This window comes from Delphinus delphis, chromosome 19, assembly GCF_949987515.2.
Source record: "Delphinus delphis chromosome 19, mDelDel1.2, whole genome shotgun sequence".
Taxonomy (NCBI): domain Eukaryota; kingdom Metazoa; phylum Chordata; class Mammalia; order Artiodactyla; family Delphinidae; genus Delphinus; species Delphinus delphis.
The window spans coordinates 39,167,703-39,192,170 of record NC_082701.1 but is presented as its reverse complement, the minus strand read 5'-3'; the positions used below and the strand labels follow the sequence as shown (position 1 = coordinate 39,192,170).

The 24,468-nt window shown below is 48.4% G+C and overlaps 1 protein-coding gene across 2 annotated transcripts in view; it reads left to right on the top strand.

Moving 5' to 3' along the window:
- The window catches only part of UNC45B (unc-45 myosin chaperone B), a 29,499-nt gene extending 8,729 nt beyond the window's left edge, over positions 1-20,770 (top strand). The window contains exons 7-19 of one of the 2 annotated variants that reach the window (XM_059998717.1): positions 1,552-1,722; positions 4,431-4,602; positions 7,780-8,080; positions 8,947-9,041; positions 9,188-9,329; positions 10,068-10,208; positions 11,568-11,695; positions 12,618-12,684; positions 13,570-13,683; positions 14,043-14,158; positions 14,974-15,091; positions 17,482-17,637; positions 20,113-20,770. In XM_059998717.1, the coding sequence (XP_059854700.1) occupies positions 1,552-1,722; positions 4,431-4,602; positions 7,780-8,080; positions 8,947-9,041; positions 9,188-9,329; positions 10,068-10,208; positions 11,568-11,695; positions 12,618-12,684; positions 13,570-13,683; positions 14,043-14,158; positions 14,974-15,091; positions 17,482-17,637; positions 20,113-20,373 (1,982 nt within the window). In that variant the 3' untranslated portion in view covers positions 20,374-20,770. Of the gene's footprint in view, positions 1-1,551; positions 1,723-4,430; positions 4,603-7,779; positions 8,081-8,946; positions 9,042-9,187; positions 9,336-10,067; positions 10,209-11,567; positions 11,696-12,617; positions 12,685-13,569; positions 13,684-14,042; positions 14,159-14,973; positions 15,092-17,481; positions 17,638-20,112 lie in introns of both variants that reach the window. The other variant, XM_059998716.1, reaches the window with a different exon arrangement.
- Positions 20,771-24,468: the final 3,698 nt, after the last annotated feature.

Sequence of the window (24,468 nt, the reverse complement as noted above, 5' to 3'; positions counted from 1 at the left end):
GGAGTACTAAGTTAAATGCTATGAACATAACTAAAGGTCTTTCACTACCTTACTTTCGAACTCCTTTTGAGAGGGTGCATCAGTTTTTACTCTCACCAAGTGATGTTAAGAGTTCCAGCCTCAAATCATTCTCACCAGATTCAAATACTATCATTCTTAAAGATATTTTCCTATTCAGTAAGTAATAATTATCTGTTTGAATTTTTAAAATTTACGAATTAGACATTATTTTTCCTTATCCTTATTAGCCATTTGGATTTCTTTGTCTTCAAATGGTTTGTTCATGTTGTTATCTATTTCCTCTGTTGGAGTATCAGTGTTTTTCTTATTGATTCCTAAGAGCTCTTTGTGTATTAGTAATTAACCTGCTTGGAGTCTTGAATTCTTGATGTGGTTCTGACTTACTATGGTAAGGATCCTTTTCTGCACTAGAATTATTGGAGGGTCCAACATGGCTTCACTTGGATGGCTGGTGGTTAACTGGATATGCTGGCCAGGGTGTCTTGGTTTTACTCCTTGTAGCCTCTCTGGTGGGCAGCTTGGGTGTCTATGTAACATGGTGGCTGCATTTTGAATGGACAAGCCCCAATGTGTAAGTGCTTTTTAAGCCTCTGAGTGTGCCGTAAGGTCACATGAGCAATCCAGGGCCAGTGTGGGAGGGAACTCCCCAAGAGAATGAATACTGAGAGGTGTGGTTCATTGGGGGCCATGACTTCCTCCGGAGGGAGTGAGCTGTTGGACATCTCTGCTGAATAATTCTTCCATATATTGATTTCAAATCTGTCCCCTTGTAATCCCACTCACTTCTGGTCCCTGTTCTGCCCTGTGGAACCTCACAGAATAAGTCTGTTATCTCACATACTTTTATCTGAAGACAAGCTATCATGTACATTTGTGGCTTTCCTTCACCAGTTAGATAGCCCAATTCCTTCATCATTTATTTATATGACATGGCTTGGAGATCTTTCCTTTTCTACTTGCCTGCCTGCTTGCCTTTGGGCTACAGTCTAGAATGAGGACAAAAATCTCCAAGTTCCAGAGAGTTCAGACCGCAAAAGCAGGAGGAGGCATTTGCCTTTAAGATCCCCAGTGGGCAGGGAAGACCTGGCATCCCAGGCAAATGCTTGAATTTCAGGCTCCCAGCATGTCTGAATCTGCGGGGAGTAAAATGTCTATAAAGGAGTGTCAATTTCCTTTCTGGAAAACAGTTTATTAAATCAGTGTATTAAAAACTGCACGAAGCACCTTTGGATCCCTGCCCATCGTTGCCTGGGAGTGAAGAACTTTCTAAGAACCAGACTGTTCAAGAATGGAATGGGCTGCCATAGAAGTCGGTGTTCAGAGCGGCTGGAGGACCCCTTGGGGGTGTTGTCTAGAGATCTCCCTCCCTTTTTTGGAGTGAGATACTATACTCTCCTAGGAAATTCCAAAATCTGGGAAGCAGTGGATTCAATATTTCCAGAGGCCTTCCAGAAGCCTCTGCCATCCCTTGTCCTATATACCTGAGACACCCTGGTCCTCTCTATTTACCCCTGTCCTCTCCTTCCTCAGACACTAAGAAGGACCTGAAGCAGATCACCAACCACCTGCTTGACATGCTGGTCAGTAAGAAGGTGTCTGGCCAGGGCAGGGATCAGGCCCTGAACCTGCTCAATAAGAACGTCCCCAGGAAGGACCTCGCCATTCACGACAACTCACGCACCATCTATGTGGTGGATAACGGTGAGGAGGTGGGAGGGTCTGGGGCTCATGCCAGCCTTTCCAGTGGGCACCAGGGTACCAGGCAACCAGCAGAAGGTGGAAGGGGTGCAGCTCTTGTCTGGGAGAAGTCTTCATTTCCAACTGAAAAGCCAGGAAAAGTCATTAGCATATTAGGATCCACCAGTGGGCTGGTGAAGGCATAGGTCCAGGCTCTGAATTCAGGACCTGAACACACCCAGAACACACTCAAAAACATCTGGGTGGAGTTTCCTGACAAGCGAGGCAAGTGCCAAAAAAACCCAAACAAGACTCCACCAACAAGGGGTAACGTTCCTGAAGTCTCAGGATGGCAAAATACAGGCCTTCCAGAGGGAGAAATGGCACCTGTGTACGTTATACAAAGTCCAGTAACAATGTGCCAGGAGATAGTCACTAAATTTGTCAGCTCCAGGGCATCACCCCTCTCCTAAATCACCTTGTTCAACTGTTCAAGAATCATACCTGTGGCTTTATGATCTGCTGTGATAAATTCTCCCACAGGTATAATGACATATAGACCAGACCTTGTTCTAAAAGGTTCAAGTCAGCTTATAGCAGCTTTACCTTTATTCTCTTTTGATACAGCACTTCCCCTGTTTGGTTTTCACAGATCTCAGCAAAGTTCATGTGTAAGTGCTTAGACTTGAACAAATTACTCTAGTGCTTTAACCCTCCCCCTCTCAACACCCTCCCCCCATCCCAGTTTGGTCTTCTCTCATGTATTACAAAGCCTGGGCATTGACAATTGACTTTTCTCTGCGCTAGGATTTAGGCCCAACCACATGGTTTATAGGATGGGGGTGGGATGGGGAGCAGTATCTGAAAACTGGGCTGAAGACTTGGGTAGGGGAGCCACCAGGCAGGGTAGGGGAACCACCAGGATGTCAAGCCTGAAGTAAGTTTTTGGGTTCAGGGAGGGGCAGACATGGACAAGGAGGAGGTCCAGAGTGTTCTAGCAAAAGAGAATGAGATGCTCAAGGCAAGGGCAGAGTGGAAGGGAAGGGTAGGGGGTGAGGCTGGGGAGGTAGAGCAGGTGCATTTGATGAAGGCCTTTGACAGCCAGGCTGGGGGCTTTGCGTTGGTTCATCAGGCCCCTTCCAATGACTCTCCAGCCCTCCCAGTGCTTTTGTGTGTGTGTTAAAATACACAGCACAAAATTTACTGCCAGGCACTTTTATTTTCGATCTTTACTTTTTTTTTTTTTTTTTTTTTTTTTTTGTGGTACACGGGTCTCTCACTGTTGTGGCCTCTCCCGTTGCGGAGCACAGGCTCTGGACGCGCAGGCCCAGCGGCCATGGCTTACGGGCCCAGCTGCTCCGCGGCATGTGGGATCTTCCTGGACTGGGGCACGAACCCGTGTCCCCTGCATCAGCAGGCGGACTCTCAACCACTGCGCCACCGGGGAAGCCCGATCTTTACATTTTTAAAATTAATTTTTATTGGAATATAGTTGCTTTACAATGTTGTGTTAGTTTCTGTACAGCAAAATGAATCGGCTATGCATATACATGCCAAGCACTTTTGATTCCCTGCTACATCCAGAGTTTCATGCCTCCCAATGTTTACCTAGGATGTTTCCCCTCCCGTTTACCTGTCCCACCCAAGGTCTGACCAGCTCCTAGCCAACCTCTACAACCTGGCTCTGAAATCAAGCTATTGTCCCCACAGCAGTGTAGTGTAACAGTTAACATCGTGGGCTTTGAAATCAGACATTGCTGGGAGAGGGTTGCTGCTATGTCACTTGCCAGTTATGTGATCCTGGGCAAGTTACTTGGCTTCTCCATGTCTTGGTTTTCTGCTCTGATCGATGGCGATAATGATTCATACTAACCAGTAGGGTCAATGTTAGGATTAAATGAGATAATGTATAGAAAGCTCTTGGCACATAGTAAGTGCTCCAAATAACTTGAAACTCTTGCTTTGTTCGAGTGAATCACACCATTTGCGGTGTCACTGTTCTGTCCTTATTTACACCTTGTTGTAATCTTTATACATCTGTCTTCCCTTCCCTGTATTGTGAGCTTTTTGATGTCAGGATTGTCTTTTATTTTGGTAGCCAGTACCTAAAAGGTGGTTGTTTATTCGTTCACTTATTCATTCATTTATTCAACAAATACTTAATGGTCGAATTAGCCTGGTGGGTAATAGGAAGCCACTGAAGTTTCTTCAACAGAAGAGAAGAGAAGGGATAATAACCATAAATAGTAAACGTTATATTTACTAAACAAATAATAAATATTTATTGAGTGTCATGATGTGCCTGGAATGGCACTAGGCAGTTTCCATACATTATCTCACTGAATCCTCAAACTCTATGAGGAAGGCAGTATTGTTCCCATTTTACAAAAAAAGAAACTGAAGTCTGGGGAAAAGAGAGCATAAAATAGCATTTGAGGAAGATTATACATCAACCCACAGAATGTTAGCACTGGTAGAGTCCTCTGAGATCAAATAGTCCTGACTTTGTAAATGCTGAAAACAGAAGCCCATAGCGGGAGGCTAATTGCTCAGGTAGAGGCAGAGTCAGGGGTAGAACCTGGCTCTCTTGGCCCCATCCCAGTGCCCTTCACGTTGGATAAGCTACATGCTGCCTAAAGAGCTCTGGTGATAAAACAGGACTGAGCGAGAAGGAGCGTTTGTGAGGACAGAGCCCGGCAAGCATCTTACACTTGCTGCTGTCTGTCTTGCAGGCCTGAGGAAGATCCTGAAGGTAGTGGGGCAGGTTCCAGATCTGCCGTCCTGCTTGCCCCTGACTGACAACACCCGAATGCTGGCCTCTATCCTCATCAACAAGCTCTATGACGATCTGCGCTGTGACCCGGAGCGTGATCACTTCCGCAAGATCTGCGAGGAGTACATCACGTGAGTTTCCTGGAGGGTCGAGTAACTGCAAGTGTAGGACTGGTTGCTCTAAAGCCGGTAAAGAGGCAAGGCTGGTGGAAAGGAAAAGTTTGCTTTATTTCGGAGGCTGGAAACCTGGGGGTGGGAGGAGGGCATACGCCTGTCCAAAGGCTGACTCCCCCCACCGCCCCACCAGACAATCAGGGGGCAAGAACTTTCATAGACAGAGGGAGGGGGCTACAGGCAGAAACAGCACAGTCAGCTCTGACAGTCATCTTGAAATTAGTCATGCAGTGGTCGGATCAGTGTCATCTTGATTGTTTTAGGTACAGTTAGTCTTTAGTTCCAGGGTCAGTTTGTTCCCATTTCTTTGAGGCCAGTTCTCAGAACTGTGGCAGCTTATGTCACGGCTACAGCCTGGTCATCATGTAGTTAACTTCTTCCACCTGGTGAAGGTTTCAGTCTCTATAAGACAGCTAACAGGATACGGCTCAGAATATTATCTATAGCCCTTGAGGGGAACCAAAGGCCCTGGACTTTGCCTAATGACTATTTTTATTTGGTCTCCTTTGACTGCTTTCCTCTGTTTCTGCCTTTTCTCACTTCTCTGATTAAACTTGTTTGGCTAAACGTTTTCCACAGACAAAAGGCAGGCGGAAGACATGGTGGGGGAAGGACCATAGGGTCCTGCTCCATTTCCGTCGGGCTCTGTATTAGTCATTGATGGCTGTGTAACACATTACCCCCAAACTTAGCAGCTTAAAACAAGAAGTATCATGTGTTATCTCACAATAGGACAGCAGTGTGGCCGAGAGTCAGCTGGGTAGTTCTGGCTTTGGGGCTTACAAATGACAGTCGCATGTTGGCCTGGGCTGCCGTCATCCAAAGGCTGGACTGGGGCTGGAAGATCTGCTTCCAAGATGGCGTGCTCAAGTGGCTGGCACGTTGGTGCTGGCTCTTGGTGGGAGGCCACGGTTCCTCCCCATGTGGATCTCTCCTCATGGTAGCTGGCTTTCCCCCTCCTTTATTCCAATGATCCTCATACTTGGAAACTATTCAGATTTCTGGGACCGCCCCCCACCCCACCCCATGACCCAGTAGTCTGGGCTGTGGCTCAGGAAGCTGCATGTTTAAAAATCACCAGGTGAGTCTTGGGAAGGTGAAGACCCTGCCTTCACTCTGCTTTCCTTTCTCTATTCCACGGGTTGGCAAACTTTTCCTGTAAAGGGCCAGAGAGTACGTTTAGGTTTTGTGGGACACATAGGTCTCTATCACAATTTTTTTTTTTTAAAAACCTTTAAAATGTAAAAACTGTTCTCAGCTTCCTGGATTTGGGTCCCAGCGAAGTTGGCTCCATCCTGTAGCTTCTCCTGATCCTGACTTTGTGTCACTTAAAGCTCCTCAGGGCTTCTCCAGTTTTTTTCGACCTCAGCTTCAGCATCCGGTAACTATCTCCCAGCCAGTCCCCGTTTGAACGAGGCCCCCTCCTGGTCAGCCTGTACATGCTGCCTCTGAGGTCACCTGACACTGAGTGGGTAGGGTCACCGCCTTCAACAAATGGTGCCTGAGGCTGCCACTCCCCTCCCCCCTCCAGGGAGGTGCTTCATTAGGGGCCAGGGGCTGGGTGGAGGTTCAGGCACCAGCTGGCATAAGGAACCAGTTTAAAGGGCAGACCCCAACTAATTATGCAAGGCTGGTTCCCCGGCACCGAGTGGGAAGACGATGAGGCACAGGACACGGATTCTCAGAGCTGGAGGGGTGCCCGGAGCTCCCAAGGCTGATCCCTCTCCCCCAGAGGGACTTGCCCAGTTACCCAGCCAGAGGCAGATGTGGGACCAGAGCCCAGGTCTCTGACTCTTGCTCCATGCTCTCTTCTTTCTTTTTTTTTTTTAAATTTATTTTATTTTTGGCTGCATTGGGTCTTCGTTGCTGCACATGGGCTTTCTCTAGTTGAGGCGAGCACTGTGTGGGCTTCTCATTGCGGTGTGCGGGCAGTGTGTTGCAGTGTGTGGGCTTCTCATTGCGGTGGCTTCTCTTGTTGCGGAGCACGGGTTCTAGGCACGCGGGCTTCAGTAGTTGGGCTCTAGGCACGCGGGCTGCAGTAGTTGTGGCACGCGGGCTCAGTAGCTGTGGCTCGTGGGCTCTAGAGCACAGGCTCAGCAGCTGTGATGCACGGGCTTAGTTGCTCTGCGGCATGTGGGATCTTCTCGGGCCAGGGCTCGAACCCCTGTCCCCTGCACTGGCAGGCGGATTTGTAACCACTGCACCACCAGGGAAGCCCTGCTCTCTTCTTTCATTTATACACATCTGCATTTGCACTGTGCACATCTGCCCTGATTCCCCACATCAAATCAACCTGGGCAGATCACGGAAGGATCAGAAGGTGTGTCACCTCTGACGTCCTCATACAGAGATCCTTCTGTAGAGTAGATGATAGTAGATTTTGAAAGGAAGGCAGAAACTTCTGGCTCTTCTAATCTACCCCTCACCCCCGACTCGTTAGGGGAAGGGACTGGACCAGACGGGATTGACTGGCTCAGGCTACATCATGACTCAGCTACATGGCAGAGTCAGGTCGTGCGGCAGGCATCCTGGTAGCCCTATTGTGCTGTGGTGGCTGCTGTCCTGTCCCACCAGACACCCCAGCTTCTGGGAAGCCTGTTGGCTGACAGCTCTCACCTGTCACCTCTTTTTGGGGACTTGCCTTGGCTGAGGACAGCTGTTCACCCTTCTCAGGGCAGCCAGCATTCAATGACTTGTCCCTCACCCCAACTTGGAACAACTTTGAAGGGTGTCTCGGCTCTGGAACTCTTTGCAAGCTGAGGCTTTGTCACGACCGCATCTCAGTCCAGTGCCTCCCTCCATCCAGGCCTGATTTCTTCCCTTTCCCAACAGGTGTTGATCCCAAGAGCTCTCCCAAATAAACTTCCTGAGTGTCAGTCCCCATCTGAGTGTGCTTCTTGAGGAACACATCTATTACTTCATTTATCCCCATCGTAACTCTGAGAAGTAGTAGTGCTATCCTCAGTTTCCAGATCAAGAAGCTGAGGCTCAGAGAGGTTCAGTGAATTGCCCCAGGTTACACAGCACATGAGTGGTGTATCTAGGATGCAAAAACAAATCTGTCTGTCCCCAAATCTCACACTCCTCCCATTCCCCTTGGCCAGTTCTCTTGACCACGCTGGCCCTCTGTTTTAGGGGCAAGTTTGACCCCCAGGACATGGACAAGAATGTGATTGCCATCCAGACGGTGTCAGGGATCCTGCAGGGCCCCTTTGACCTGGGCAATCAGCTGCTGGGACTGAAAGGAGTTATGGAGATGATGGTGGCTCTGTGCGGCTCAGAGCGTGAAGCAGACCAGCTGGTGGCCGTGGAGGCCCTCATCCATGCCTCCACCAAGCTCAGCCGTGCCACATTCATCATCACCAACGGCGTGTCACTGCTCAAAGAGATCTACAAGACCACCAAAAACGAGAAGATCAAGATCCGCACACTGGTGGTGAGTGCGCTGGGTACCAGACACTGTGCCGGGCATCAGGGACACCAGAATGAATGAGACGTGGTCCCTGTCCTTGAGGAGACCACGCCCTAAGCACCCAGATCCACCCACAGGCCTCTGCAGATCAGGGTGATAAGCAGGAGGCTGTGAGAACGTGGATTCAGGATGGGGGACCCTGCCATGTAACCCTAACAATGATCTCCTCGATGCTTTTGAACGACAAACACTGATGAGCTTTTGTCCACCAAGTAGTTTCAGTGCAAACTCCAAAAACTCAGTTTGTTTCCTTAATCGGTTTCTATATAGCACCTTGTTTCCATTTTCATTTTATAGAAGTAACTTCCTTTTTCTTGACAGCAATTACAGTGAAGATTTGAGTCACTGATCTGTTTGTTTGTGGGGTTTTTTTTGGGTTCATATCAATTAAAAAAAAACTAATTTTAGCTTCTGCAGAGTCCAATTTTTCCTGGGTAAAAATCTGCACAGCTGAATCTGCCCCCCAACAAAAATATGATTTCACAGCCAGTTTTTGTGCCATACGTTTTATCGTTGTGGTTACAGATATGGTTAGTATTATCCTGTGCTGATTTTTCAAAATGACAAACACAAAACATCTACGTGGGCAAAATGGTGGGGGAAAAGGGTAAGTTGAAAACCTCCAGCTTTGTGGGCATCTACCCTAACCTGGAAGCCTCAGGGAAGGCATCTCAGAAAGGTGACGCCTGCCCTTAGTTCTGTAGGATGCAGACAGGTTTATCCAGGCAAAGAAAAGGGGCAAAGTGTTCCAGCCACAGGGACCCGTGTGAGCAAGGCCTCGTCCCCAGGCCTTGGTGTCTCTGATCCTACACATCTCCCCTTCTCCCCAGGGACTCTGTAAACTTGGCTCTGCTGGCGGCACAGACTATGGTCTCAGGCAGTTTGCAGAAGGGTCGACAGAGAAGCTGGCCAAACAGTGCCGCAAGTAAGGGGGTCCTATTTCCTCAAGCCCACCATCTCCTCTCAGGGATGTGCCCTAGTGGATGCCAGATCCTAAAAAGCCGCCCACCTGCTGCCCTGAATTGTTTCACTCTTGCCCCAGTCCCAGCACCCTTGCCTCCCCTCCCCCAGGTGGCTGTGCAACACGTCCACAGATACCCGGACCCGGCGATGGGCAGCGGAGGGCCTGGCCTACCTCACGCTGGACGCCGACGTGAAGGATGACTTTGTTCAGGACATCCCTGCCCTGCAGGCCATGTTGGAGCTGGCCAAGGCGAGTGTGGCCCTGGCCTCTGGCCTCAGGATCTGCTGGATTCAGGCTCACGGGGCTGTCCGCTGAGCGTGGGAAATTAGACACACAGTCCTCATCCTGACTCTACCCTCTACTCTTCCTGTAAACCTGGGTTGGTCATTTCCCTCTGTCTGGCCCTCATCTTTCATGACTGTAATATGGGCTCACAACTCTTCATGCCTTCCAGGCAGTGGGAGGATGAATAAGATGAGGGCATTTTTTTCCTGAGATCCCCCCTCCCCCCCCAGGGAGTTGAGGTTTTTGAGGGACCGAGGGGCAGTACCTGGCCTCTTCTGGGCCCCTCCCTCCTTCCCAGTCCCTCCCAGATGTCCTTCCTCCTCTGCTGGGCCACCTCCCCCCGCGCCCCCCTTCCCCCGCTCTTTGCCGCCACTAAAGGGTGGAAGTGTGGGAGGGAGTTTCCACCAAAGGGTGTCCAGCTCCCACCCTATCCCACCGCAGTCTGATGGAAAGCCTATGGGACTGGGCTTTTGAAAGGGGCACAAAGCAAAAAGTGCACTGAGAGGACTCCCGTTGGTGCTCTGAGGTGCTGCTGAGGGGAGCAGAGCCTGTGTGAGCAGAGCTGGTTCCTCTCCCTCGGGGCCACGCCAGCCACGCTCCTCCCAAACCAGCCTGCCTGTGAGGGAGCCTCTTGGAGGCAGTGGTTTGTTCTCAGGTTTCCTTGCTGCCTGTCCCCTCCTATCCCCCACCTCCTGCCTCCAGACCCCTGACAAGACCATCCTGTACTCGGTGGCCACCACCCTGGTGAACTGTACCAACAGCTACGACGTCAATGAGGTCATCCCAGAGCTGGTGCAGCTGGCCAAGTTCTCCAAGCAGCACGTGCCCGAGGAGCACCCCAAGGTGGGGAAGGGGATGGCCTGGAGGGGAGCTGTACCACCGGACCGCCAGAGAGGTGGGAAGGACAGTTAATGATGTTCAGGCGCCGTGCCTGTGTGTCTGGGAGGATTCGGTGGAAGAGGCAGAGAAATTGAAAAGGATCATGGTCAGTTTCTCCCACTAGGTGGCACTTGTGTTTTTCTTAGTGTTAATGTTCTGTGGAGGGGGAGGAGGAATCGACGATTTAAAGTCGGAGAAACCGAATGGAGCCAGGATGAACGTCTTCCAATTTATGTTGTTGATTTCATGGACATCTGACAGTTAGTTGTATTTCATGTCTTCCACATTTATACAAATTTTATTTTCTGGGATATCTGGATTTGGGGATATGGGTGCTAAGTACGAATAATGAGAAGCGGAGGAACGGGGGATCAGGGGCAGCCCAGGTGTCACAAATCCCCTTGGGACCCTTCCCACAATGATTCACTGCACGCAACGGCATACTTTGTATGTGGTTTGTATATGAATATATATGCATTGTATTTCCAGCCAATAAAACATTTAGATTTTTAAAAAAATGACCAAAGTAATATAACCATGTTGCAAAACAAACACAAATGTGACAGTAGAGAAAAGAAAACAGCTACTTGCAATTACATCATCTCCCTCTGAGAACTATTTTGGTGTATTATATCACCTACCAGAGACTCTTTATTTCTGTGCGTTTTAAAAAAAATAGTTATAATCAGGGAACCTCCCTGGTGGTCCAGTGGCTAAGACTCTGTGCTCCCAATGCAGGGGACCCGGGTCCGACCCCTGGTCCTGGAACTAGATCCCACATGTTGCAACTAAGAGTTCGCAGGTCAAAACTAGAGATCCTACGTGGCTCAACGAAGACCCAGCGCAGCCAAATAAATAAATAATTAATTACTTAAAAAAGAAAAAATAATAAAAATAGTTATAATCAGAATGTAGTTATTATTTTGTACCCAATTTGGGGAAAATACTTTAGATGTTTTCCACACTGCTATGTCGTTCTCTGAATCATTTTTTAAAGCTGCATAGGATTTCACGCAGGCAAGGGTGTATAGCATGTTCTGCCGCCATGAAGTTCTAATGTGGCTTCTAGAGATTGCCTCTTCCCAGCCACCCTGAGGATTATCTGTAGAGACTATTCAACTCCGGGGCTGACCCAATCCACTGTTAGGTCAGCTTTATCTGTTCTCTCTCCCCTCCCACCTCTGTTTACCCACCCCACCCCCATGCATAGCCTAATGGAAAGCCAGCCTTCTGCAAGAAAGTAACATCTAGGTCATCTAGGGTTTTGGATGATCTTCCTTCTCTTTCGGGATTGATTTCCTTGCCATCTTTTCATCTCCCCAGGACAAGAAGGACTTTGTGGACATGCGGGTGAAGCGGCTTCTGAAGGCCGGTGTCATCTCAGTGCTGGCCTGCATGGTGAAAGCCGACAATGCCATCCTCACTGACCAGACCAAAGAGTTGCTGGCCAGGTACGGCTGCAGCAGTTCAGGGCTGGGGTCTGAGGGGCCTGGAGGCAGGAGGCTGGGTGGGGAGATAGAGATGGTGGGGGTGGGGAGTAAATGAGGGAATGAGCCATTAGGGGCCTGAAGAGGAGGCTGATGGGGATCAACACTGAAAAGTGACATGGCGGGCAGGTCATCACAGGGGCAACTTTGCATTGTGAGGAAAGAGGTCACTGTCCATTCTGGTGACCTGGTTCCCAGGCCCTGAAATGCCAAAGATGAAAGGCACAGTTTCTGTGCAGCCTGACGGGAGGCACACAGGCTCAGTTACCACACGACACGGCAGGTGCCATGATGGGGGACATACAGAGGGCTGGCTGGAGCACGAGCAGTGGCACCCAACTGGCCAGACTGGAGGGTAGGTGGGTAGGCAGCTAGAAAGGCCTCCTGGAAGATGTCACAACTCAGGGGAACCCTGAAGGAAAAAAAGGAGCCACTCAAATGCAGCAGAAGGAAGGGTTCCAGGCAGAGGGAACAGCGTATGCAAAGACCCTGAGGATGGAGGGAGAATGAGTGAATGAGGACGGGGTTCTCCAGGGATATGTCTGGAGCATGGAGTGCACAGGAGAGAGTGGTGCTAGATAAGACCAGAGAGGACGGCAAGGGCCAGAACATGGTGGTCCTGGGGTGCTTCCATGTGGAAGAGTTTCTCCTGGATGCTGGGCAGCAGGGAGCCATTTGGTATCTCTCTAAACAGGGATGGGGCTGCTGTTTGCAGCTACATCTGGCCTCACTTCCTCCTCAGCCACTTATGTCCATGGCAGTATCTTCCCAAGGTTAGTTCTGGGGCACGTGCTCACTGGCAGCACTTCCCAGAGTTTCACTGGGCCTGCTGATGCCTGGGAAGCGTGTGCTCATGCACTGAATGTCCTTTATCCTTGCTCTCCAGGGTATTCCTGGCACTGTGTGACAACCCAAAGGACCGAGGTACCATCGTGGCTCAAGGTGGTGGCAAGGTACATTGGGTGGGCTAAGGGGTCCTTGCCATCCTAGAAGGTGCTTCACTGGGGAGAAGCACACTTGTGTACGTGTGTGTAGGTCTGTGTGTGTGTCTCTCTGTGTGTATGTATGTGTATATGTGTCTATGTGTGTCTGTGTGTGTCTCTGTGTCTCTTCATTTGTGTATGTGTGTGTCTCTTTGTGTGTATTTGTGTGTGCACGTTCTTTGCCTGGCCCAAGAATAATGCACCCCCTGCCCCAACCCAACCTCTGGAATACAGTCATTAAGGTATCTGTGCTGTCAGTGCCTAAGTCTATGAAGTGTCATGGGATTTACTGTGGGATCCCATTTATCCTCCTTGTTACTGGAAGGAACCCTGGTGCAGATAGAGACCATGGGCTTTGCTATAGAAGGCTTGTCATCGAGTCCTTGCTTGTCCCCTTTTTAGCTGTGCAACTTCAGGCAAATTACTTAATCTCCCTGAGTCACAGTTTCCTCGTCTGTAAAACAAGGGAGAACATCACACACTCACTTTGCAGAATGTCACAAGGATTAGAGAAAATACACTTAAGTGTTGGCTCATAGGAGGTGCTCAGTGAATGGCTGCTATTATGATTAGGTTTGACTTAGTCAGAAAGTAAAAAATGATTGATTTGTTTTTCCAAAAGCCACATGAACGTACGGATGGGTGGGGAAGAGGGCGGGCGAAGATCTCCATGTGTGCTAGGAACCAAGGGGAGTGAATCCGTGATTAAGAATTTAACTGTTTTCCATGATGCTCAAGAGTTGACTCTATTACAGTCTTCCTGAACTTCTGATGGGACAGCAGTTGGAGAGGGACGCTAGGGAGAGAGGCCTCTGTATATTTGTGACCGAGGGGTGACTGTGCCCTTTCTTGCAGGCCCTGATTCCCCTGGCTTTGGAGGGCACAGACGTGGGCAAGGTGAAGGCAGCCCATGCTCTAGCGAAGATCGCTGCAGTCTCCAATCCGGACATCGCCTTCCCTGGGGAGCGGGTGGGTGATGGGGGCAGTAGGGTGGCAGTGATGGGAGGAGTCTGCTCCCAGGGGCCTTTCCCCTTGCCACCCTACCCCTGGCCTGGGAGAGGGCGTGGTGCTGTCACAAAGAGGGCCATGAATTGGAGGTGCGTGGATCCCAGGCCTGGCTCTACCTCTGACGAATAAGGCCGTCCCCTTGGAAACTCAGTTATCTCACCTACGAAGTAAAGGAAATAATCCCGCCCCTCAGGATCATTGTGAAGATTGAATCAGACAATGGGTGGGCACGTGCATTGGAAATTCTAGAGCTGGGCACCTGTAAATGACTGGGGGGACATGGTCTCCACCTGACCACTCCTTGACGCCTCCCCCCACAGGTGTACGAAGTAGTGCGGCCCCTTGTGAGTCTCCTCAACACACAGAGGGATGGGCTCCAGAACTATGAGGCTCTCCTAGGCCTCACCAACCTGTCTGAGCGGAGTGACAAACTCCGGTGAGTGGGGCGTAGAGGGAGCAGGGGTGGAGAGAGGTGTCCCATGAAGTGTTGGTGGAAATGTCACAGGTACCGTGTGTGCTCTTCTCTGAGGACAGGCTCGAAGGCAGTGGGTAGAAACGACCGTGGGAAAGATTTGAACTAGCACTTGGAAAGACTACAGTGAATGTGCAAAGCCAAAGGAGACTGGAAAGGCATTTCCTTCTGAAGTAGTAGAAAAGATATCAGGTGGATGGGTGGGGATAAAGTGTCCCCACACATCCCCAGAAGCAGGGGGATGGTGGGATTGGGTTGAAATTCTTTTGATTGCAAGTGGCAGAAAACTCAACTCCAATTGGTTTAAGCATAAAGGGAATTTAATGACTCAGGTCATTAATGACTCATCTGGGATAAACCAGATTCAGGTGCGGCTTGATGCAGGCGTTACAAAGCTGTCCTAGATCCTACACCTCTCCACCTCTTCTGTCTGTATTGTCTTAATTTTCAGACGGGCTCTTCCCCTCTCTCATGATCACATGAGGGTTGCTCCAGACTTCACATCTTCTTGGCTTCATCTCCAGCAGGAGAGAGAAAGACATTCCCCAGCAATAATACAAGAGAATCTCTGGCTGGGTGACATGTTCATCCCAGACCCTGTTTCTATGGCCAGGATGCTGTGCTATGTCATTGGATACCCCTCCTGGAGCCGGGGGTGGGATTACTGCCATCTAAACCATGCTGGCTGAGGATGTGGAATGGCCCTTGGGTGGCCAAAACCCCAAATGCTCATTACAGAGGACTCAGCAGCCTCTCTTCTTCCACCCCTCAAACCCTAGGCAGAAGATCTTTAAGGAGAAGGCCTTGCCAGATATTGAGAACTACATGTTTGAGAACCATGACCAGCTGCGGCAGGCAGCCACAGAGTGCATGTGCAACATGGTGGTGAACAAGGAGGTGAGGGGGCTCCGGATGGGAGTGATCAAGGCATGGAGAGTCGGGCCACAGGTCAGGGCCTGGCGCTAGATTGGGGGCTGTTACAGTGGTATTAAGGCAACATTTTTTTTTTTTTTTGCGGTACGCGGGCCTCTCACTGTTGTGGCCTCTCCCGTTGCGGAGCACAGGCTCTGGACGCACAGGCTCAGCGGCCATGGCTCACGGGCCCAGCTGCTCCATGGCATGTGGGATCTTCCCGGTCCAGGGCACGAACCCATGTCGCCCGCATCGGCAGGCAGACTCTCAACCACTGCGCCACCAGGGAAGCCCTTAAGGCAACATTTTGTCAAAGAACCCAGGAATCCCTCAATCTTTCCTAGATGACAGCCTCCCTCCCTATAAGGACCCCGAGAGGAATATAATGCACAAAGGAGACAAAGGAGAATACACAAAGTAATATCATCCCTAGCTGTGGCTTTGACCCCAAAGCTTGGGCTGGATGGTGTAGAAGTCCCATTTCCCCAAGTTATTTACTAAATAATCTCATAGCAAAAAATATAGGAGGCCAGGGCCTCTTAGAGGTCAAGAGAGGCTAGACCACTTGCATCTGTTGAAGCTCCACATATATAAAAAAATGAAGAAATGCAAAAACAGTTACAAACGATTTTAGAATATGTTAAATGTTAACATTTAATGAACGATCGCTGTTTCCACAGAAACCGCAATGCACTATAACTGTGTTCATCACAGAATAATTATAGGATTTGTAAAAATAAAATGAATTCAGAACACATCAATGGCTTCATGGTCTGGTACTGGGATAAATTATCACCATATGATGAATGAATGTTTCCTTCTTTCCATCCTGGCAGAGCACTGCTGTGCCTGTAGGTAGAACCTCATCAGAGGTAACAACAGGGTTGAAATCTGAGGCCCTTTGTTAACATGACAACCAGGGCTAGTGGCCGAGTGTGAGACCCACTCCGTTGCCCCTCAGTTCTTAACTCAAGTCTTGGATGTTCTCACTGTTATAGCAGGAAAACCTGATCCATGAAAGTCTTTTAAAATCAAAAGAAATAAAGCTACCACAGTCCACCAGGGAGCTGGCCTGAGGCTGGGCTGGGGGCCTGGCAGCCACGTGGGAGAAGAGAGTGTATCCAAAGACAGTGGAGGGGATGGGGAGCACCAGCGGCCACAACAACCCGAATCAAAATGAACAGTGGTCCCAACAGGACAGAAGTTCATTTCTCGCTCACATCATTTCTTGCTCACATTAGGATCAGGTGGCTCGTTTCCAAGCAATGACTTAGGGATGCAGGCATCTTCAATCATCTATATAACTTATATATAGTTATATAGGTATATAACTATACCCCCCCCAAAAAAAAGAACTGTCTCTCCCTCTGCCACCTTGAGAGTGGTCTCCATTCAGATGGGGAATGGGGAGACAGACCACAGGAGAGACCCCTGTAGCGCTCCGCCATGGTGGCCTGGAAGTGACACACATTACATCCATTCATGTTCTGTAATGAGAATGAGGTCATGGCCATATTTAGTGCAAGAGGTGGGGAATGCAGTCCTTTTGGGGCAGCTGCTTTCCAGTCACACCTGTGCCCCATGAGGGGACTGCGCTATCACTATACTCTTACCTCTGAGGACCACTGCTCCAGCTTCAGGGAGTTGTAGGTAGAGGTTTATAACCTGGGCAGCTGTGACCTTTGACCCCTCTTGGCGTTCCCCTTCTAGGACACCTCACCCAACAAAATGCCCTTAAATTTAATCAGTCAGATTTTACTATAGAGCAGAGGGGTGCGGGGGGAAGGGGGGGGGTCAGTGTGCTTTCAGGCATGTCAGGGCCCTGGGCCCCAGGAGGCTCTTCTCCTGGCTTTTGGGTGCTTGGGAAGCCTCATCCCTCACCTGGTGAATGGTACAGCAGCTCCTGAGTACCATGTAAACTACCCAACTGTCTGCGGCTCTTGCCAAGCCTCTGTGCCTTCAGGGACTGCAAAGTCATTTAATGGCAGACCCTGAAGGCCCATCTGTTGTGGAAGAAACAGTCCAGGCTTCCCCAAAGGGACGTGAAACATGGCTCTTCAGGCAACATCTACCCTTCAGGAGTCTGTGCCTGCCCTTTCCCCAGGGGTGGAGAGCTGAATGCAAACAGAGGCAACAGCGAATGCTATACAAGGAACCCCTTATTCTCTTTAACCTTTTAGCTGGAGGAGTCTGTAGCACTTTCATCTAACTAGTCAGAGAAGACTTCCTGGAGGAGGAGGTGTCATGGGTGAGATGCTCAAAGAAAAGCTCTGAGGGATCTTGGGTCAGAGAATTTGGCTCCAGATGCATCTTTCCCTCTCCAGGCTGGGCAGATGGGGGCATTTTTCTCTGAGCCGTGTACCCGCCTCCCATAGGTACAGGAGAGGTTCCTGGCTGATGGGAATGACCGGCTGAAGCTGGTGGTGCTGCTCTGCGGGGAGGATGATGACAAGGTGCAGAATGCGGCTGCGGGGGCCCTGGCCATGCTGACAGCAGCACATAAGAAACTGTGCTTCAAGATGACTCAAGTGGTGAGAGTGGGCCCTAGGGACTCTGGGGAGTCCCCCCACCCCCAGACCACACTGCCCTGTATGATCTTCTGGGGGGGAGGCCAGCCCCTGTATCTGTTCCTACCACCTAAAGAGAGGAGAATCTATATGATTCGACCCCCTACACTCACCATTTGGACTCCCTAAGTGTGCTAACTCACTTTGGTGGTGCTTATAAGTCATTACTTAAGAATAATCACAATAATAACAATAGCACTAACTATTGCTGTGGAGCCCCTGAGCTCCCCAAGAGAAGAATGGATGTGGTTGGGTTACCATCCACAGTTTGACGAAGAGGCAGCAGATTCTCTTAAGTTCACGTGATGACCAGACCCTTTGTGGGACTGTGGCCATCTCAGCAGGTGTAATGAGAGTGATATTGACATAGCTGCAAACAAGGGGATGCAAAATGAAATTTTCCTTATTTCACCAAACTGAACTTAGTTTGTGGGCATCATATTCACTGATGGTGAAAAATGTAAACATCTCAAAAAAAATGTAAACATCTCAATTCAAATGTATTAAAGCAAGTCTGCTTTACAGGCAGGCTCTTTTAGATAGCCAGCTTAAGGCAGGTGTGTGTGTGTGTGTGTGTGTGTGTGTGTGTTCTCTAAATTCCATGGGGGCTTATGCTGTCCTGGCACCAGGGGAGGGGTCTCTCTCCTAGATGTAGCTCATCCTGCTTGGTCCCTGGCCTTCAGCACTTTCCCTAACGCAAGTTTTTCAAAATTGTAAGGTGTGTAAGAGTCACACGGAGGGCTGGTTAAAACACTTTCCCCAGATATTCTGACTGAGTAGATCGGAGGTGGGGTGCTTCCGGCCTGGGGACCACAGGCTGCTATCCTAGAGCAGCTTCTGCTGAAGTTACTGGTCACACATTTCTGTCACCAGGCCCCGCAGGGTGCTCTGTGACTCCTCCACTTACTGTGCTCCAGGCGCTGCTCTAAGTGCTTGCACCTATTATGTCATTCCATCCTCCCAACAACCCTGTGCAGTGGGCATGGTTATTATTATCCTCACTCACCAATGGTGAAACCGAGCTCAGAAAAGTAATAGTCCAACACCACATAGCCAGTTAGATAGGAGGGGACTGGGATTCTTCAGGATTGCAACCCACTCCTGGCCGCTTCTTCCATCTTCCCAAGGAGCTCAGAAATCCTGGCTGCATTCCTGTCCCAGGGAGTGATAGGCACTAGACCCATGATCAATTACGCATCAGCATAAAATCTTTCCCTGAACCCTACCACAGCTAGCTGAACTTTCCTTTCCTTTCCTTGTGGTAGGATACAGTGCAGAGTTTACAAAAGTCTGCTGAGAAGCTCAGAAGAATAATTTGCCTTTTCTTCCTCTCTGTATCTGTCTCCCCATCTGATAGCAATGTATGTAGAAAGGTATCTCTGCTAACTAGTGGAAGGTAATAGGTCTGAGGAAGCAAAGGGGAAATTGTTGGATTAGTGCCTAAAATCAACATTCCTGTCCACTTCTATGTGATGGGCTCTTACTATGCTCTAGCCATCATGCTAAGCTCTTTTCATGTGTCATATCATTAGATCATCACAATATTATGAGGTAAGATAACAGATGAGGCTCCTGAGGCTTGGAGAGGTTAAATAATTTAGCTAAGGTCATACAGTTGGTAAGTGGCTGAGTTGGGACCTGAACACTAGTCTCTCTGACTCCAAAACCCATACTGATGACTATTCTATTCTGTGTCTGTTGAATGTTGTAAGTGTCAAGCCTCCTGGTTCTATTCTCAGCTCCATTTCTGTCTCCTGGGGGTGATCAGAGTGGTCTAGAGTCCTGTCTCCCCCATGTACAGTAGTTGGGCTGCTTCACATCTGGAAATGGAGGAGAGAGATGGAGGAGGGGTGGAGGAGAGGATACACTCCAGACTCCAGTGTTAATTCCAGTTGAAGTCAGGGCTGGTGGAGTACATGCCTAGAGCATGTCTCTAAGGGCACCTGGGTTGGCAGAAGCAGGCGTTGTGCATGCGTCCAGGGTTAGAATCCTCCTTTCTGAACATCCTCCATTCCCATTGCACTCAGGCATGCAGTGGGTAGGTCCCTTTGCTTCTCAAGATGCTTAAAAATTAAATGGATGTGTGGATGTTTATTCTCTACTATTTCCAGATGTGTGACTATAGCTAAGTTACTTCCTCTCCCTGAACCCCAATTCCTCCACTTATAAAATGAAAAGGATTGGATTATTTCAAGTTCCTTCTAGTTCTTCAATTCCTGCCCTGGTCCTGGTAAGGAGATGGGCATCACCCAGCTAGTCCCAAGGGGTTCAAGTGGGCATATGCTGAGCCCCATACAGATAACCAGATGTGTGCTTCCCCTTTCAGAGCTCAGAATCTGGGCCTGGCCAAGGCCTTCTTTTTATCTTGTCCAAAATCTACTTTCTCCGTCCCCCCCACTGATTCCTCCAATCCTTCCTTATCCTCTTCCCCACCTTCAGACGACTCAGTGGTTGGAGATACTACAGCGGCTTTGCTTGCACGACCGGCTGTCAGTTCAACACCGGGGCCTGGTCATTGCCTACAACCTGCTGGCGGCTGATGCTGAGCTGGCCAAGAAGCTGGTGGAGAGTGAGTTGCTGGAGATCTTGACTGTGGTGGGCAAACAAGAGCCAGATGAGAAGAGGGCAGCAGTGGTTCAGACAGCTCGGGAATGTCTCATCAAATGCATGGATTATGGCTTCATTAAACCAGTGTCTTAGACAGGGCCCAGAGGGATGCTGGGGCTGCTCCTGTTCTGTGCAGAGTTCTGAGCTAAGAACTCACTCCTGGGGTGTCAGTTCAGCTAGGGATCATAGCAGCGACAACGAAGTCTCCATATAAAAGAAGGACTTGATTGTCCCCTGAGTTGTGAATCTCCCCCTTTGCTCTAGGAAAGTTTGCATGTTTCATTAGCTCTCTTGTTCCTTACATCTGTCATGTTCCCAAAATTCCTAGAATAATTTTCATCTGTGATTAGGAAGACAGGTTGGATAATTCTCTCTGTACCCATTCCAAAGTCCAGGATAATGGGCTGAAGTTCTTTATGTTTTGGAAAATGGATTGTGTGGTAAAGTAGGAACTAACAGGTGTGTGAATATAAACGTTAGTGCTGGTGTATCTGGATGCTGATCTGTGCTGTTTTTTATATCGTCTCTCCCATGCTGTTTGAATAAGGCTGCCTAGAACTGCATGTTTCAGCTGTAGTGCCCTGTCCCAGCCCCATGTCCGTTCCCATCACTGGAAGTACAGTTTATGTTCAAGAGTATGACATGATTTTTGCAATCTGCTTGGGGCAATCTTCTAAGCAAGATGTATGTGATGAATATAAATAAGATCGACTCATAGTACTTTAAGCAAAAAAAAAAAAGAATTCATTGGTTCATATATCTTGTCAATGCAGGGAAAGGTCTGACATTGTTAGAACCAGGGCTCAAATGTTGTCACCAATATTCTTTTCCGTGTGAGGACTTTTATCTCTCTGTCATCCCCCGTGTCATATTTTGGTTTTAATTTCCTCTGGGTTGGGCTTAATTTCTGGCAAGCTCTTTTCATGTGGTGGGAAAGATAGTGCCCAGAAGCTCCAGACTTCCACGTTTGTTTTTTTTTTGCCCGTGGTTTGTGGGATTTTAGTTCCCCGACCAGGGATCGAACCCTGGCCCTCAGCAGTGAAAGTAAGGTGTCCTAACCACTGGACCGCCAGGGAATTCCCACATAGTTGTTATAGCTCATAATCATGGAAGAGAAGAGAGAGGACCATTCTTAATAACCCATCAAAATTCCCAGAGATAACTCTGATATGTGTAGCTTGTATCACATTTCCATATATCACATTAACAGCATGAAGAAGAAAAATAGTATGATTATTTCAATAGATGCAGGGAAGACATTTGATAAAATTAAACAACTCATGATAAAAAATTCCAGTAAACTAAAATTAGGAGACTTCATTAGTCTGATAAAGATTATCTACATAAAGGCTACAGCCTAAATGATATCTAATGATCCCCCTGAGATTAAGAATGAGACACGGGACGTCCCTGGTGGCGCAGTGGTTAAGAATCCCCCTGCCAATGCAGGGGACACAGGTTCAATCCCTGGTCCAGGAAGATCCCACATACCATGGAGCAACTAAGCCCGTGCGCTACAACTACTGAGCCTGTGCTCTAGAGCCCGCGAGCCACAACTACTGAGCCTGTGTCCCACAACTACTGAAGCCCGCGTGCCTAGAGCCCGTGCTCCACAACAAGAGAAGCCACCGCAATGAGAAGCCCGTGCACCACAACGAAGAGTAGCCCCCAACTAGAGAAAGCCTGCATGCAGCAACAAAGACCCAGCACAGCCAAAAAAAAAAAAACAGTAAAGCAATACTTGCTATTACCAATTCTATTTGGTTTTGTACTAGAGGTTCAAGCTAGTACAATAAGGCAAGAAAAGGAAATGAAAAGCAGAAAGATTGAAAATCAAGAAATAAAACTTTCAAATTATTCACACAACAGTACTGTACATGTATACATGTACATGTGTACAGAAAACATTTACAGATAAACTCTTAGAAATAATAAGTGAATTTAGATACAAGGTCAATTTACAAAAATTAATTGTATTTCTGTATACCTGTAACAATTAGGAAATTAAAATGTAAAAGATGATGCCATTTACAATAACAAAAACTACATCAAATACTTAGGAACAAATCATGTGAAAGATATTGAAGGATTCTACATAGAAAACTATAAAATATTATTGAGAGGAATAAAAGAAAACCTACATAAATGAGAGATATTACCATGTCATGGATTGGATGACTCAATATTAAATTGGGGATGTACATTCTCTCCAAACTGCCATATAGGTTCCATGAAATGCTAATCAAACCTGAGCCTTTTGGGGGACAGACTGATAAGTTATTTCTAAAGTGTATATGAAAATGCAAATAATCCAGAATACCTGAGCAAACTACTTGAACAGGCATGTCATAAAAGAGGCCAATAAGTACATGAAAAGATGCTCAACCTCACTAGTCATCAGGAAAATGGAAAATAAAAGTATTATGAGATGCCACTATAGACATTAGAATGGCTAATATTAAAAACACTGACAAAAATCAAGTGTTGGTGAGAATGTGGAGTAACTGGAACTCTTTTTTTTTTTTTTTTGCGGTACGCGGGCCTCTCACTGTTGTGGCCTCTCCCATTGCGGACCACAGGCTCCGGACACGCAGGCTCAGTGGTCATGGCTCACGGGCCCAGCCGCTCCGTGGCATGTGGGATCTTCCCGGTCCGGGGCACGAACCCATGTGCCCTGCATCGGCAGGCGGACTCTCAACCACTGCGCCACCAGGGAAGCCCTGGAACTCTTATACATTGCAGATGGGAATGTAAATTACTACAACCACCTAAGAAAATGTATTTGGCAGTATCCCTAAAAGTGTTAAGCAGTACCCACTAAAATAGCCAGCAACTCCTAGGTACAGAGTCAACAGAAATACATACTTATGTGTGCCAAAACCCATGTACTATACAATGAAAGAAAACATTTTCAATCACAGCTCCCAAGTGCAAATAACCCCAATGTCCATAGAAACTGGATAAATTGTTCCATCCTCATACAGGAGATGATGATACACCAATGAAAGTGAATAAACTACTGCTACATACAACAATATGGAGGCAACTTACATAACATTCAGTGAAAGGAGCTGGACCTAACACCATGTACTGTATAGTGAATGATTCCATTTGTATAGGTTCAAAACCAGGCAAACTTGCCTATGGTATTCAGAGTCGGGATACTATTTACAGTACTTGTAGGGAGAAGGGAGTGGATAGTGATGAGGAGGGACCCTAAGAGAGCATCTAATTTTTGGTCTGGATGTGTTCACTTTCATCAAGCTTACGATTTATGCACTTTTCTGTATGTTTCATTTTTAGAGACTTAATATAGAAAGTAAATGTTTTTCTCTTAAGAGTATGAGGATTACATAAAAGAATGGATCTTAAGTACCTGGTTCGTAGCATATGAATAATCAGTTAGTTCCTTTCCTTTCATCTGATTAATATTCCCTGTCCCAACTGATGGATCTGTACTTCAACAGGTCACTTAGGGGAACAGGGGACTGGTGAGTAAGCCAGTTAACATTTGCAAATTCACCCAAGGAATGGCGGACACCTGGCCTCAGTGTGTTTAGGAAACAAGGGTTCTTGGCCAGCGAGCTCGCAGTGATGAAATGCAATAACATCTGTTCTCCGAGATCCCAAGACAGAGTGGCCGCAGGGCGCCAGGTGAGAGCCCAGGTTGGAGCTGGGATTGTACTAAACCACCCAGGAGCCCCCACGGTGCTGCTTACTCTCCCAGGGAAGTGTGGGCTCCCATTACATCTCTCTTAGTTCCCCAGCCAGGGATGGAATCCTCGTTCCCTGCATTGGAAGAGCAGAGTCTTAACGACTGGACCGCCAAGTAAGTCTCCCCATTACCTCTCTTTGCAGCATGCTTCCCTCTCTCTTCGCCTTCTTGGGCCTGTTGGAGTGTCTGGGCCGGGCCGTGGCGCGTGAGTCTGGCACATCGCCAGCGCCCAAAAAATAGTGCTTAATTTTGTTTCCTCTGAACCGCAAAAACACCTGCACCTGTCACCATCTGCAGTCAAATTCCAGCGCCTTGGGGGAGCTAAGAAAGTCTGCCTTAGACAACACATACGCTTTAAGAATTTCATCAATAAGAAAGGAGAGAAGGGAGGGAGGGAGGCAGGGAGGGAGGAAGGAAGGAATTAGGAAGGAAGGAAGGGAAGGGCGTGGTCTTTAAGAATCTGCCTGCCGATG